Source organism: Lissotriton helveticus, chromosome 2_1, assembly GCF_964261635.1.
Source record: "Lissotriton helveticus chromosome 2_1, aLisHel1.1, whole genome shotgun sequence".
NCBI classification, from domain to species: Eukaryota; Metazoa; Chordata; class Amphibia; order Caudata; family Salamandridae; genus Lissotriton; species Lissotriton helveticus.
The window spans coordinates 825,991,266-826,005,783 of NC_136059.1; the positions used below are offsets into that span (position 1 = coordinate 825,991,266).

Here is a 14,518-nt window from a genome sequence, read left to right on the forward strand (position 1 = left end):
TGGCACACTGTTCCTGTAACCAGTTTCTATGGTGGCTCCGCTTTCTGGCGTGAAACTTAGCGCATCAGAGAAGAGCTTATATGGAGTCTGTAAACGTCACATCCGGTAGACAACATCGCTACAGAGTTTCACAATGCCCTCAAATAACGCACAGAGGTTCTGCTGGAAAGTTTTCCCGATCCAACCTGGTGCCTGGGGAGAATTCTAAGGTAAGGAATCTACAACTAGACTATGTCTCACCCAGCTAAGGCATTGCCGAAGGTAAATAACTTGTCCATCAGGCATTTATTTCCATCATAAAATAATTCTTTCATTTTACAGATGTTAAAGAAAACCATTAATAATGTTAGAAGAATGGCTTCCCATCCAAACCTTCCGTACTGTAAGTTGTACCTTAATGCTTGTGTTTTTTTTAAAGAAGTGCACTTTTTGTAAATTAGGATGCCGAAAGAGAACAACTGTGTTAGAAACTTTAAAACTTTGAATACAAAGTGTAATCATAAATTCACTTTTACAATGTCATTGTTGTTTCTTAGTGCTTTCATTTTGTTTATCGGGCAAGCCTGTCATTAGCACCCAACATTTACTAAGATCTTCTTTCTTGAGCCTCTCAAAACTAAATAAAGGATAAAATGGTACAGATGGCAATAAAACTCCATCTAGGGTTGCATTAATGGACACAGTTAAAAAAAGATATACATGTATTCACTGAAAAAAACAAAGGTTAAAATAACTTAGGTGAATGTCAGATTAAACAAAACATTTTGAACTTTTAAAAAACAAAGAAATTAACCAGTTGTAGATAGCAGATTATCCCTACCCTGCCCCCTTACATATTTTTTTTAAAAACGCGCACATTTTTCAGAATAGGTAACTAGGTCCCTATGTTATGTTATGGCTCTCAGCAAAACTTTTCTTTATCAGAGCGCTCGCTCCCGTGGAACCATGTTTCCTATGGGAGCTAATTGGCTCAAGGGGAAAAAAAACTCCCTGGGTCAATCAGAATGCTGTTCATCCTCAACTGAGGCCATTAAGATATATAACTAACATTAATCTGGCAACGATAGTACCAGAGCAGTTCTAGTTAGGTCCGAGTTTCCATAGACAAGACATTTATTGTTTTCTTAATACCTTTGGTGCAGTTCGATGAATCTGCACAAAACTTTCACCCAAAAAATTCCTACACTTTGGCTCCTCCGTAGAGAGTTAGGTACTGATCCCTCATATGGGGAAGGGTCGCAAAAATATCAAATTTCCTATGTTAATTTCCATAGGCAGGTTTACTTTCCAATGCAGAAAAGACAGCTGAACTAAATTACGTCAAATTTGGCACAACGTTTTTTTTTAACAAACTTTGTTTTATTGAGTTCTCATAAAAACATAACAAAAGCAAGCATTGCAAAATGCAGATTACAGGTCAATGGGAATACTACTTCCTTATTCCCAGACCATGTCATGATCAATAGGGCAATACCATGTTATGCAGATCAAAAGAGGCATAAGACGAACATTTAGAATAGTAGAATGGTGAGTCCAACACATAACTCAATTACCCTGAAAAAACACACATATATGTAATATCACACTTGGCCATCACGTTCAGAACAAGGTAGCAAAGGCTGAACTAGATTTTCAGTTTGACACAAAGTTAGATCTTTACAGACTTTTCAATTAATTGGTGTAAATCAGTTCAGTAGTTTTCAAGAAATGTGTGTTTAAAGAGGCCCTTGGTTTGGCCGTGAAGGAGCTAACCTCCAGAAAAAGTGAGTAATATCTGAACTGTTGATGTCCAACTAAGCTCTGATTAACCAATTTAAAGGGGGTTAGTCAAACCTGATTGGCTGGCTGCAACATGAATAATATGTTGTGGCAAGAATTACAGAAGTCAGTGTTCTGTCCCTACATCCCAAATATGAATTAAAATATGTATATATAAGGGTCAGTGTAGGCACACACTGGCCCCCCAGGGGCATGTATGGGGCCCTTTAGAACCGCCCTTCCCCTCATTGGCTGGTCCCAACATGGCCAACATATGATGACAGCTATAACAGGACTCTTGAACCTTGCCCCATTGAAATGCATTGTAGTAAAAGCCTGTTTTTGAGGGTCACAAAAAGGAACACATGATAACAGATTTAATTTGCAATATAAATCACTTGTTGGTGCTGGGATTTAATGAACCATGTTAGAGAGCAATTTATTTTCTCATAGAGGTTTTTGAAGGTCAGTGCTTTAAATGAGCAGGTACTATCCGGTACTGAGTACTTGTACTTCTTTAATATGAAACGAAGAGTAGTCGTACTTATCGTCAGTGCTACAATACATTTTATGGGAGAGTCCCAGCACTTCTCAGGAGCATACTGGTACTCTGGATAGTGAGTACCAGCACTTCTCTATTTCCATTTAAAAATGACTATGAAAGGTGCTCCCTAAGCTAAAATAACACATTTTCTTTCAGTTCACTCTATCTTTCTTATCCGTGTGAGCAAGAAGTCTGACATTCTGAGTAAAACATGTGCAAAAAGAAGTTTGTCAGTTGTTTCTTCTGTGTTCTACTGCAGATTTGCCACAGTGTTCCAATGAAAAACTTGAGTGCTAACATTCTAAAAGCATTTGCTTTAGAAATATACAAATCAAGGGGATTCTTTTCGTCACAGAAATTATGGTTGCTGATCTTGAAAGCTACAATTAAGACACATTTTCTATGACTTCTCAAAGAATCATCCATATCAGTAAAACATTCTGACATGCAAAGTGAAACGTACTTGCAACACAAGCAGCAGCCTGTTAGGTTTACTCCCTAGTGATCATCTTCTGCTTCACTATATGTTGCTAATGGACAACAAGTGCGCTACCATTTTGTATTAAAGGTAGAAGTGAGGCACTCCTAAATGCTATTTTGTTGGGGTAAAAGCTGTTGAATTTAGAGCCTTCCCCGAGAAGCATTGAGATGTTAATGCAGGTGTAAAACCACCAGGTTAAAAATGTAAGGGGAGTGGTATGGGGTTTTAGTTATTTGAAGCATAATTCAGTTTTTAAAGGGGATAGAAATAGATTTTTAAAAAGTAATCTGCATAAGAATATCTTTTACACATCTGTTTACTCACCCTAACCATTCTGTCAGTCAATTAACAGCTCCCTAATCCTAAAATAGTAACCTTTGTGCACAGCAGGGATTGGCTGCTCGTGCAGGGTTGGATGCTGGTCCAATTTAGAATATGATTTTTAAAAAAATGAAATCCACAAAAAAAAAGATTAAAATGATGGAATATTTAGGTGATCAAATGAGACATAATGTAATATACGAGGTCATATGCAGGGCATGATTGAGGTGCAAGTTTTAGTTAGTTGACTAAACAATAACTGGTGTATTTCAGTGGGTTTTGTTTTTTTAAAACATAATTTCTTGCCTCATTTCAACACTTAACTATAACGCCACTTTAACATTAGTGTTTTTTTTAGTGAATATAAATAAATATAATATATGAACTATATCTAGCTAGGCAAATGGATGACATAAATAAATAAATGTCATGTGATGTTCAACCATTTATGAAATAAAAACACCCAAACTTGTACACTATCCAGAAGAAATTGTAGGCACATTTTTATTAATTATTGTTTCAAGTCCAATAAATCTGCTGTGATTAGGGGGTTACACGCACATTATTTCCGCAGTGTTGCAAAACAATGTACTAGGTGCAGCGGAAGGAGAGTTCTTTCACGCTGATATAATAAAAGGTTTTGGATGCTCTATTGTAGTAATGGAACCTTTTTCTCAGAGCAGTGCCAACTGAGTTGCTGGTGTTGTTTCTGCCAGATTCATTTGGCTTTCTATTGACTGGAGCCATACATGGGAAGAAGACAGTAAGCTTTTATAATAATGCGTCCAAGGCAACCTCTGACATGTTAATTCCGCAAAGGTGACTGGGATTAGCTTGACCCGAAATGGAAGTTACATAGAATTTCATTTTCATCGAATGTTGGATTTTATCTGTTGAATTACTCACAGCTATCATGAGGGGTATTCTCACCAAAAAGAAAAGCTCTCGGATGAATACTTGTAACCGCATATTTCTCACCTTTGGAATCTTCCCATACACCAGACTGTACCTGAAGATGTTTTCAGCAATGCTCGTCACAAAGTAATAGGTAGCATCATATGACTCCATAGTGACTTCATACTACCTTAGAAGTGGTAGAGCAGCACCGCATATAAGCGCCACCACTGTGGACTGACATCAGTTAAGATTAACATAGATCTGGAGCTCCACTACTAACAGATGATTTTACAACTTCAAATTTTGTTCTAACACAATGCTCTAGTGAACAGGACTCCAACAAAAATTATTTTAAGCTGGTATGACTGCAGGAAACCGATGTTGGTCACAGACACGCTCATCACTTGCCCATGGTGCTTCGGCTATCGTCACAGCTTGAAGATGTGCGATAAGTGTGCCCTCATGCACCTGAAGACAGTCAAGGAGTGGGAGGTTTAGGTTTATGTCACAAAGCAAGTGAAGAGACCGTATTAGAAACAGATATACTACTCCAAGTTGCTAAACAATTCTCGATTGCAGTCCTCAGGTTGTTCCCGCACTCAAACTCTTCTAGTAAGTTGAAGTCAGAAATGCGCCATGACTGGACTCGTCCCCATTCTGACACTGACAAGTCTTGTGAGATCTTGCAAGGGTATCACTCAAAGAGTTTAGCATTTATGAATCTGAGCTGGTCACAGCATGCCCCAAATTTCCCAGGCCACTGTCAATCCTACAGCAGACAGTGGCCTTCAAGGAGCCCATGCCTGCACATTTTTCAGATGCTACCTGCACCCTCTAGATACGTGGAGGCCCCCAGTTGGACCTTCACCAGAGGACCCTCCTAAGCGGCGACTACCCTCCTGGGTCTTGTTCCTGGGCCGATACTAGTGTTGGTCCTGCTCTCCGTTTCAGTCATTGGATTCAAGCCAGTTCCTACCGTGCAAGCGCCAATTTCTGACCCCTGGCCGACATCAGTTCAATTCTTGCTTATGTGGCACTGTGAAATAACTAAGGCACAAACAGTGGTTATGCAACTAGACTTTCAGCCAGGCCTCTCCCTCAACATTAGTGGTATCCTAGTGTAGAGGTCCTCCTCGGTTCCAACTCCACTGCGTTCAAGTACATACCTAATGTGCCCACAAAACTGATGAGGACAAAGAGGCAAACAATCAACTCCATTTTATTACATTGATGAAGGACCCTGCCCCAGATAGGGAGGCAACACGAATTGGTGCCCTTAAGATGTGCTATTGGCACCAGTGTAGTACTTCCAAAGCCACTTGGAAGCAATCGGCCAGGTTTTCAGGGGGTATCTATCCCCTATGGATTTGCACATTGCTGGATCTAGGCTATTCAGAAAGAAGGCTGACTTGTATCTCAAGTGATTCAAATATAGTTACACCACAGGTCTTTTTGTTTTTCTTTTTATCCCCGAACCAGACAGCTTCATTAGCAGTACAGGAGCTAACTTTCTCATCCTAAGGGGGCAGCAAATGCAGCCTTTTCCTGGCAAAGGGAGTGTTGGGGGCCCACTCCTTTCACACTAGAGGACACAGCTGGCATCATACTCTTCCTACCCTGCTGCAAACGCTCCCCGACTGCTCTCGGTTTGGTGTATATTCATGTAGTTAACTCCTGAAGGCCCTATAGTAAAGGGGAGGCTCATCTAGGATCGCGTTGGGTATATTACCAAGAAACATGTATGAAAGGAAGAGTGGGTTTGTGCTACCTAAACTTAGCATTATGAGGCATCTCAGCTTGCTGTAGGAAATGATTGGGCTGCTACTGAGCAGGATGAGTCATTCACTGTTTGCAGATTTTTTGAGTGGCAGTTACTTGAACACACTATACAGTGGTAAACCCACAGCTCAGTTGTCACTGGCAATGGACTTGATAGTAAGTATATAGGGTAAAGCTACTAAAGAAATCACTTAAAAGGTCTGTTAATATGTCAGAGCCCTGTATGGGTGAGAAAGATATAATAGTAGCACTGACTGTCTTAAGGGTTAGGACATTATAGGCAGCTATCTCTATTGTGGAGGAAGTATAGGGTACATCAGGAAATGAGACCTTTGAACAGTTGCACCTTGAATTTAAATGAGAGAAGTCCCAATCTTTAAGGTATATACAGCTTAAACAAGCATTATGATGTTATTTCCCCAACAGCGTAGTTACCACAGGATATAAGGCTTGAAAGTAAATTCTTGGATATGAGACTACAGAACAAGTTAGCGTCCCTGACAAACACAAACATAAGAGCAATGGAAATTTTAAATGTGTGAATAGCCTGCAGCACACCCAGTGTGTCCATAATAATGGGTGTTAGATTAATCCAGTTAAAGCTATTACGCAAAGTAGAATATTTAAGGGTGCAACACTACCAATTCAAAGACAATGAAAATTAGAAGCGTCTCTGGTGATATGTTATGTGAATGCCCATAAACTCAAGGCTTCTGCGCCAAAGTTATGGGACTGTCATTACAACTGAAGGTGTGTACTACACTGTTGAGAGTATGAGAATACCAGGTAGCATTATAGTATCGGATATACTGGTTTACTTTAACCCGGTGGTTAGGAAAAGAAATATAGAGCAAAGACCGGGGCAGTCCAACATTACAAACAATACTGAAATGATACTATAGCATGGGCTTGTGCTTGGTTGCGCAAACGAGGAGGGGGTGCCTGCATAGATTTGCTAAAATATGGGGTCCCTGTAAAGATCAGTATGGGTTCAAATTAAATTTGTCTAAAAGTTCAAATGATTTCCTTCTTGAAGAGTTAATAAATACTTAATGAATTACCAAGATGCAGAATGTATATTTGACCTGTTTTTATTGTAGCAGTGCTGCACATAAGTGATGTGTGTGATCTTGAAACACGATGTAAATGAACTGTAGATCCCATGCACATACACAGTTACGTTTATTATGTATAGTTGCTATTTTATCTATATTTGTTATTAATAGAAGAAAATATGATGAGATTGCGTTTTAAAAAAGATGTGCCAATGAGGATCCTTTCTCTTTGCTTGACAGAGATAACATGCTATTTAGAACAATGCTTTATATTTTAACCAATGATTGTCTGATTTTCTTCTCAATCAGGAGATATTTCCCAATACCTTCAACCATAGGCCTCATAGCGCACCAGCCGAGGAAGCCTTGCACAATTAGGTCTTCATTAGAGAAAGCAAGCCTTTTCCGAGGTCTCAGGTCTGATTATTTGTTAGTCACACTCGGCAATATTTTTCCCAAGCCATTCTTCCTATATTTCAACTGACACCTGTCTTCATGAACTTTCTCTGCTTGACATGCTTTGTGGTCAATCCACAATATCAAGATACTAGGTATAATTGTTGCTACCAAATTATTGCATCAAAAACTACTAAAATATACCTTAAATGAATCCAGCTCCTAAAGTGTTGAAAAATAATGGTCACATTGGACATACCTGTATATTTCATGTATAGATGAGTTGCTTTCTTCCTAACCTAATATTGTTGACCAATCTACCACCACCTTTCAACATGGGAAATCCCATTGCACTTGTATGTGCCCGGGGCCAAGCCCTGTCCCTGATATTTTTGGAATTATTTTTTTATATTTTTCTTTTTTGTATTTTATTTTGTGCACGCCATATCTGATAGACCTCTAGCTGCCGGGTCCCTACCTTTGAGATTGTCCCAGGCTGCAGACTAGATCCGGAAAACTTTCTAGAGCAGTACCTGTGCACATCGGTAGAGGGCGTCTAGCTACTCTGTAGTGTCATCGACAGAGTCCATACAAGCCCTCCCCTGATGTATTGAGGTCAGTTTCTTCATTACCGCGCTTACAACACAAACCCTGAGAGCAGTTCCTCAAGCAGTTTTTTGGCCTCTCTCTAAAATTTCTGACAATGAAACTGTGTGCTTTTTTTCTAAAACCTCGGGGTTCGAATCCTGTGGGCCTGTGGGCGGCAAGTGGTGGCCACAGACTCTCATAATATTTGTATGTGGTGTCTTCGCGAACACCATGACTCTGAGGTGTATGACTCCTGTCGCCAACTTTGGCCGAAGGTGTTGCTGGAGCACCGCATGAGGCTCTTAGCGGCACGGTTGGCACAGACTCCACCTCATTTGTGGTCTCAGTCCTTGTTCTTAGGAATGCTAAAGAGCCTGCTCTCGAAGTCTTTCCTGTGAGCATCCATCGACCTAGATAGCCAAAGGTAAGTTGTGACATAGGCAGTCAAAGTCACGGCTATCCCCGGCTGCGCCGCGTACGTGCAGCATCTCTGACACCCCTCCTCGTCCTCTGATTAAGAAGTTGGAGCGAGAATCTCCCCCGTGCATCCCAGTACTTCCTGGAGCCGGGGCAACTTTGGACCAGATGTAGGAATATTATTCTTCCCTCTGACATCTTTGGAGCTTCACCTTGCTGTAGTGTGCTATTCAGCCCCAAGGAGGTCAGAGGAGCCTTGACTGAGTACACTCTGACGGGGTCTCCCTCTGCTTCAGTTAGGCCCTCTGGATATGTAGTCTGCTCCGTGTCTGCTTTGTTGTACAGCCCTTTGGGGTTCCCACCTGCGACATCCATGTCGGATCAGCTGGCTCAAATGTCGACGTTGGCGGCACCAGTCAACACTACGTCATCTCTCTGATGTCGAGGTGTCGCCACATTGACGCTGGACGGTGTCACCACATCGACAACAGACTGCTTCAGGGCAATGCTGGTAATGTAGTTTACCTCGGACATCTTTCCTTCTTCTTCGGAGGAGCCCCCTACTGTTTTTCCTCCAGGAGAACAGGATTTTGGGGTAGGTGAAGAAATGGAGTTTATTTACCCATGACTGATTCTGTTCAGACTCTTCTGGAGGTAAGTTGGCTGTCTGAGCCTTGAGTCCTCCCCATCCTTTGGCTTGTTTTCTCCTCCCAGCCTCACTTCAGAGGATATTTCCGCTTTTCGCAGGCTTCTGAGAAGCTGTGGTTCATGAGCTGCAGCTCCCTTTTGAGAAGGTGACCATTGACCACTTAATTGGAGTGCTTCATCAGGGTCAAACTGGGCTTGAACCTGTGCCCCCCTACGTTGAAGCTCTAAATAATATTGTGTTGGGATCTTAGGATAAACCTGCTAAGGGGGCCACAGTGGACTGGCCTATAGCTCATAGACAACGTCCTGCCCCCAGGGACCCAGCCTGCCTTCTTTGGAAGCCTACTCCTCGCAGCTTTGTGGTTCAGGCTGCTACAGCCTCCCCCGACATCAGCGCTCTTCCTAGCGTCCCTCCAGACAGGGAGTCTAGGAGTCTCAATACTTTTGGTCGGCATATTTTTTCTGCCTCCAGTTCAGTCTTACAGTGACTTAAAACTGCTTTTTTGTTCTGAGTCTGTTTTCTCACATGTTGTGGGATTCGGTCTCGCTTCTGGATGACACCTAGTAACGATCTTACCCAGTTGCTCCATGATGGCCAACAAGCAACTAAATTGATGATTTGCTGTGGCATGGATGCCACAGATTTTGTTGGGCGACCCATGGCTCTTTCAGAAGTACTGTGCCGTCATGCCTGGCTACCCAACTCTGGTTTTTTGCAGCTGTTCAATCCACATTCGTATATATGCCTTTCGATGGTGTACATCTATTTGGCACTCATGCTGATTCCTCCTTGCAGTGTTTTAAGGATAGTGGGAGTGGAACAGAATCTTAAACTCTGTTTTTCTTATATTCCTCAAGTACTAGGTTTCTACAGCAAATAGTTTTCTTGATTTCTTTTTCATGAGCCATACTTGGGCAGTGCCCATTGGCTTTTTCTTTTCAATCTCCACCTATGGGTGGCACCCAGAGAAAGGCTCCTGCCCTCTGCAGGTATTTTTATAAACTGTCGGTAACAGGTTTTGTTTCCCATTATTTCGGACATATATTACTTTGTGGCCCTATAGGATTTAAATATCTGGTGACGGTCGTCATCTTCTTTTCTGAAGATGGTTTTTCTACCCATGTTCATATTCTCTATAGGGTATTTTTTGTATTGTGCGGGCACACTCTTGCCTTGTTTCCTTTTCTACACGGAACATCATCTGTTTGCCTTCATATGTTTTGCCTTCATATATTTCTGGCACTTAGTACCCCTTATGTGGGGACTTCAAATGATGTGCTTTTGATAAAATAGTGCAAGGGGTTTCTGATGGATACATCTGCTGTGGATTCCTCACCTTTTGAATTCTCCCCTGCGGCAGCATTCCGCTGAAACTTTTTTCCTAGCTCTCCCACGTCGATGAGGACGTCACAATGGCACAGCTCCGCTCGCGACTCAGTCTAATGACATCGGAGCCACAAATAGACCTCGTTGGCATGCTGACGTCAGTTCCATTTTTTCCGCCTCAACGAGGCGTAACGGTTTTCTGGGACTCTCCATTTACTTCTTAGGTTACTTTGTTTTTGCTATTTCCCTTGGAGTGGCAGTGCAATGGCATCGAAAAAGTCTGTTTTTTAACCTTGTAGAGAATGTGGGGGCCATATGTCAATCACAGACCCCCATGAAGACTGTTTGTAGTGCCTTTTCACGGACCCAACATCGCTCAAGGGTTAACTGCATAGTACCAAATGCACCCATGGTATCACTCTGTGTCGAAAAGGGTCATGTCTCACAAGATATCAAATGGACAGTTCTAAAACATGTCACTGGAAGGGACATTGATACTCTACTTTCCAGCTTTGACGCTAAAACTATATTGCACCTCGGAACTACTGTCAAGGGACTCAACGAAATGAGTGAGATCTTGCACTGCTTCTAAAATAAGTCCTTGATTGCTAATTACCATCCAACCAACATCAATTGTAGACCCCCAGAGACCACCACCACAGATTTGCATCTTCCCCATAATGGCTAAGTCTTCTTCTATGTTCGTATCCAAAGAGCTCCACCAGCTACAGCGATAAATATGAAGAACAATGTCAATGTTCAATAATTTACAGAAAGAAAATTCACTAAAAGAAACAGCTTTACAGCCGGTGTTGTGGACGGCTACACAATATAGCTGCATCAGCGCAACCAGAGTCCTGAATCCCCATGGCAACGCTCACAGGAAGTCAGGCAAAAGCAAGACGGATTCTGCGGAAGCCAGGCACTCGCACCACCGTTACAGCAAACAAATGATGGACGGAATGCTGACAATGCAAACATTCTCCACCAGTCAAAGGATCTGGGTTAAATCCATTGTTCTTTTGCCCACAACGCCACCCCAGTTTGGACCCAGCCATATGCAAATCAGTCTTGACCCTGTGCCTCATGGGAACAGTCCAGACCGAACTGCCAGGCCAGGTCCTCCCTGGAAAAGAAACAAGCATCTTGGAACCGGATTCAGGGTATGTCACCCTTCTTCAGCCAGGCTAGCTTGAATCCAGTGGCACAGTGAGCAAGGGAACTACGTCTGGGCATACCCATCCCACGTAGGGCGAAAAGTGTTACAACAAACAAATGATGGATGGAATGCTGACAAGACAAACATTCTCCCCCAGTCAAAAGATCTGGGTTAAATCCATCGTTCTTTTGCCCACTACGCACCAGAGCATGGCTTCTGACGATGACGCTCATCTAACGTCACCTCGCATGAAGACATTTCAGGAAGCATGGAACTTCTGAGGCAATCAAGCTGTGCGAACCACCGAAAAAACAACAGGAATTGCTGGTCCTTCTCGGAACCAAGACAGAACACGTAGAAGGAAAAAAGAAACTTCATAAAAACACACCTAAGGTATTTGGAAACGTGACCTTACAGGACCTTTTGCATCCACACGAAGGCAGCACCCCTGTTCTGCATGGACCCTTAAGCATGTCCACGCTTAAAACTTGGCACAAACTTTACTTTCTGAATTTTCCAATTATACCGAGTCAGAGCATGCGTATTCACAATGGTGCAGGTCTCGCCATAAAAGGGTGAATTATAAAACAGACATTTCTTTCACTTGGCTTGAGCACAGACCCCTATAAAAATTCTCCATTTAAAACGTCCACCCCAAGCTTGTTACGTAGATTCACTTCTGTATACAATTTAATATACTTTAGGTTTGTTCTAACATCCTCCTCCTTCTGGCTTTTTAAACTTTCAGATACATCCCTCCCTATTCTCAATAAAAGGGACATAAGACAACTTGGGGCCACAAAAGGGAAGTCTCCAGATTCATGATTCCATCCTTGGACGCAGCTCTGTCTAAAATGTGGTTCCGATATACATGATCAGGAACCCCAAGGTACACCACCCCCACCACCCGTATTAATATGTTAAAATATAGGAACACTAACTACAATAAATAATTGCATTAACTGATATATGTATACACCATTTTGTGCAATTGCAGTGTCCTTCACAAGCCCCCCTGCCCTGAGGAAAACCTTCCTTTGAAACACTGCCCCATGTCTAACAAGTAAGGTCGAAACGCGTAGGCACATATCCCGTAACGCCAGAGATACCATGCTGAAAGTCAATGTGCAAAAGCACTGAACACACAAGCTTAATCAAAATGGATGGATCAAGCCTATGCACAACGGCCCTCTGACCTCACCTAGGACCCCTTAGTACTATAATATCGAGAGCACCAGTAATAGGTCCCGATGACATAAAAAGAAAAGTTTGCACACTTATGATTTGATATATCAACTAAGCTGCACAGTAGGCCAATAGGGTACATTCACTGTATAGTATGTCCCTTCTTTTGTGATGATTCATTCTATATTAAGTTAAGAATGTCCCTTTATCTTCTTTGTAGCATGTACTCATGATTTGTCCGGTTATTATTCTATTGGTGTTTTGACTCGATTAATGTATTGTCTTAGATGTAAACCTAATGGTGTATGTTTTTGTTCCATGTAAATGTCTCTCTCATAAGATAAATGAATGCTAAAGACAGCTTACCTGCTTTTTTGAGTAATTTGACTATATGAGCTTGATATATTAATGCGAGAAAGGGAAAACATTAATCATCTTTTTGTTTAAAGATTCCTTAAATAACCACAGCTCATTAAGTGAGCACCTGTGGAGAAATCTTTAGTAGTTCTCCACTGTTAAAAGAATCGACGATCTATGGTCCGAGAGGTACCCCCTTTTTTACAATTTCCTCGGACCATGACATTGATGGTTGCACCAGCTGTCTGAAAATGAACCCGAAAGCTTTGAAGGAGCATGAGGCTAAGCTGTTTGATGGTGAAAGCAAGGAATGAGAAGAGGGGTCAAAAGAGATCGAAGTTGAAGTTGTCGACTTTGCATGCTTTGAAGTCAAAGAAGCACAAGAAAAAGAGAAGGCATGGTTCTCGACGTACTTCATCGAAAGGTAGGGCTTCGAGAGCGCACTCTCTGGCTCCGAGACGTCGCTCTAGAGATGTCATCTCTCCATCGCCTTCTCCTCCAGCGACTCCGGCTCGCTCTCCGATGGCGAGAGGTTCTCCGGCGCGTTCACCGACACCGAAGGGTACTCCTGTGCCGAGTTCTTCACCGGCGCCATGGGATTCTCATGAACCTAGGATGCCCTCTTCTGCGACCTCTCCTGTTTTGGGTCCAGCGTAACCGGCGCCTTATCGGCCTCGTGTGGATCCAGATATGGCTCCATATCCACCCTTTCCTGGGCCTGGGTTGGATCCATCGCATTTCCTCAATGCGATGTATGGCATATTTGCCTCGGCAGCCTACCCTACCGTTGCGCGGGCTCCGTGGTTCCGCTTGCTTTTAATTTGGGCGTTCCTCAGCAATATGCCCAGGCACCTTTCGTGCCCTTTATACCGACAGCGCTGTACTTTAAAAAAAAAAAAAAAAAATGTTTTTAATGTCCTCATACATGCCTTAAAGGACCCTTTTGATGGGATCCCTCCACACATTCCAAACAGGCAAATTCAATATCAACCCTTGCATGATGCCTATGGAAAGAGGAACGGAGTTCTCCCTCAAGATGAAACTGTTTCCTAGTCCCGCTCCTGTTCACAGCACCTGGAGGGACCTTATGTTACTAGGGAGGACCGGACCAACAGTACCATGGCATAATCATAGGACCAATTTTACTTCTCCCTCCAGGCAACTAGGGCCGCCCAGATCTTACGTATACTAGTTTCATCGCAGGCCATATCGGATTGACTAGTCAAAATAATATGCTTCAAACAGTCCGCAAAGGAAGGGGGAGTTTCGGATTTCCAAGCCCTACAAATTTCCCTTCTGGCAAGAATTATTACATAAAACACAAGTTTCGAAGCTGGAGCGTTCATACAATAATCCAAAATAAGACCAAAAAAGATTAACCTTGGGCTAACTTCAATCTGCTGGAGCAGCATATCCTCTAGAAAACCACCTACCTCAGTCCAGAAGAGCTTGATTTTTGGGCAATCCATAAACATATGAAAATCGTCTGCTGGGCACTTACATCTGGGGCAGTTATAAGCCCTGCCGGTTACTTTAGATAGTTTCCTAGGAGTCCAGTAAACTCTATTGGCAGTGTAAAGATGATTCCTCCTAAGTGTAGCTGGTT

The 14,518-nt window shown here is 42.4% G+C and overlaps 1 protein-coding gene across 4 annotated transcripts in view; it reads left to right on the top strand.

The window, feature by feature from the left end:
- The window catches only part of DMXL1 (Dmx like 1), a 2,287,446-nt gene that overhangs the window by 2,045,086 nt on the left and 227,842 nt on the right, over nucleotides 1-14,518 (top strand). For all 4 annotated transcript variants that reach the window (XM_078675553.1, XM_078675555.1, XM_078675552.1 and 1 more), the window contains one exon: nucleotides 322-382. In XM_078675553.1, the coding sequence (XP_078531679.1) occupies nucleotides 322-382 (61 nt within the window). The remainder of the gene's footprint in view (nucleotides 1-321; nucleotides 383-14,518) is intronic.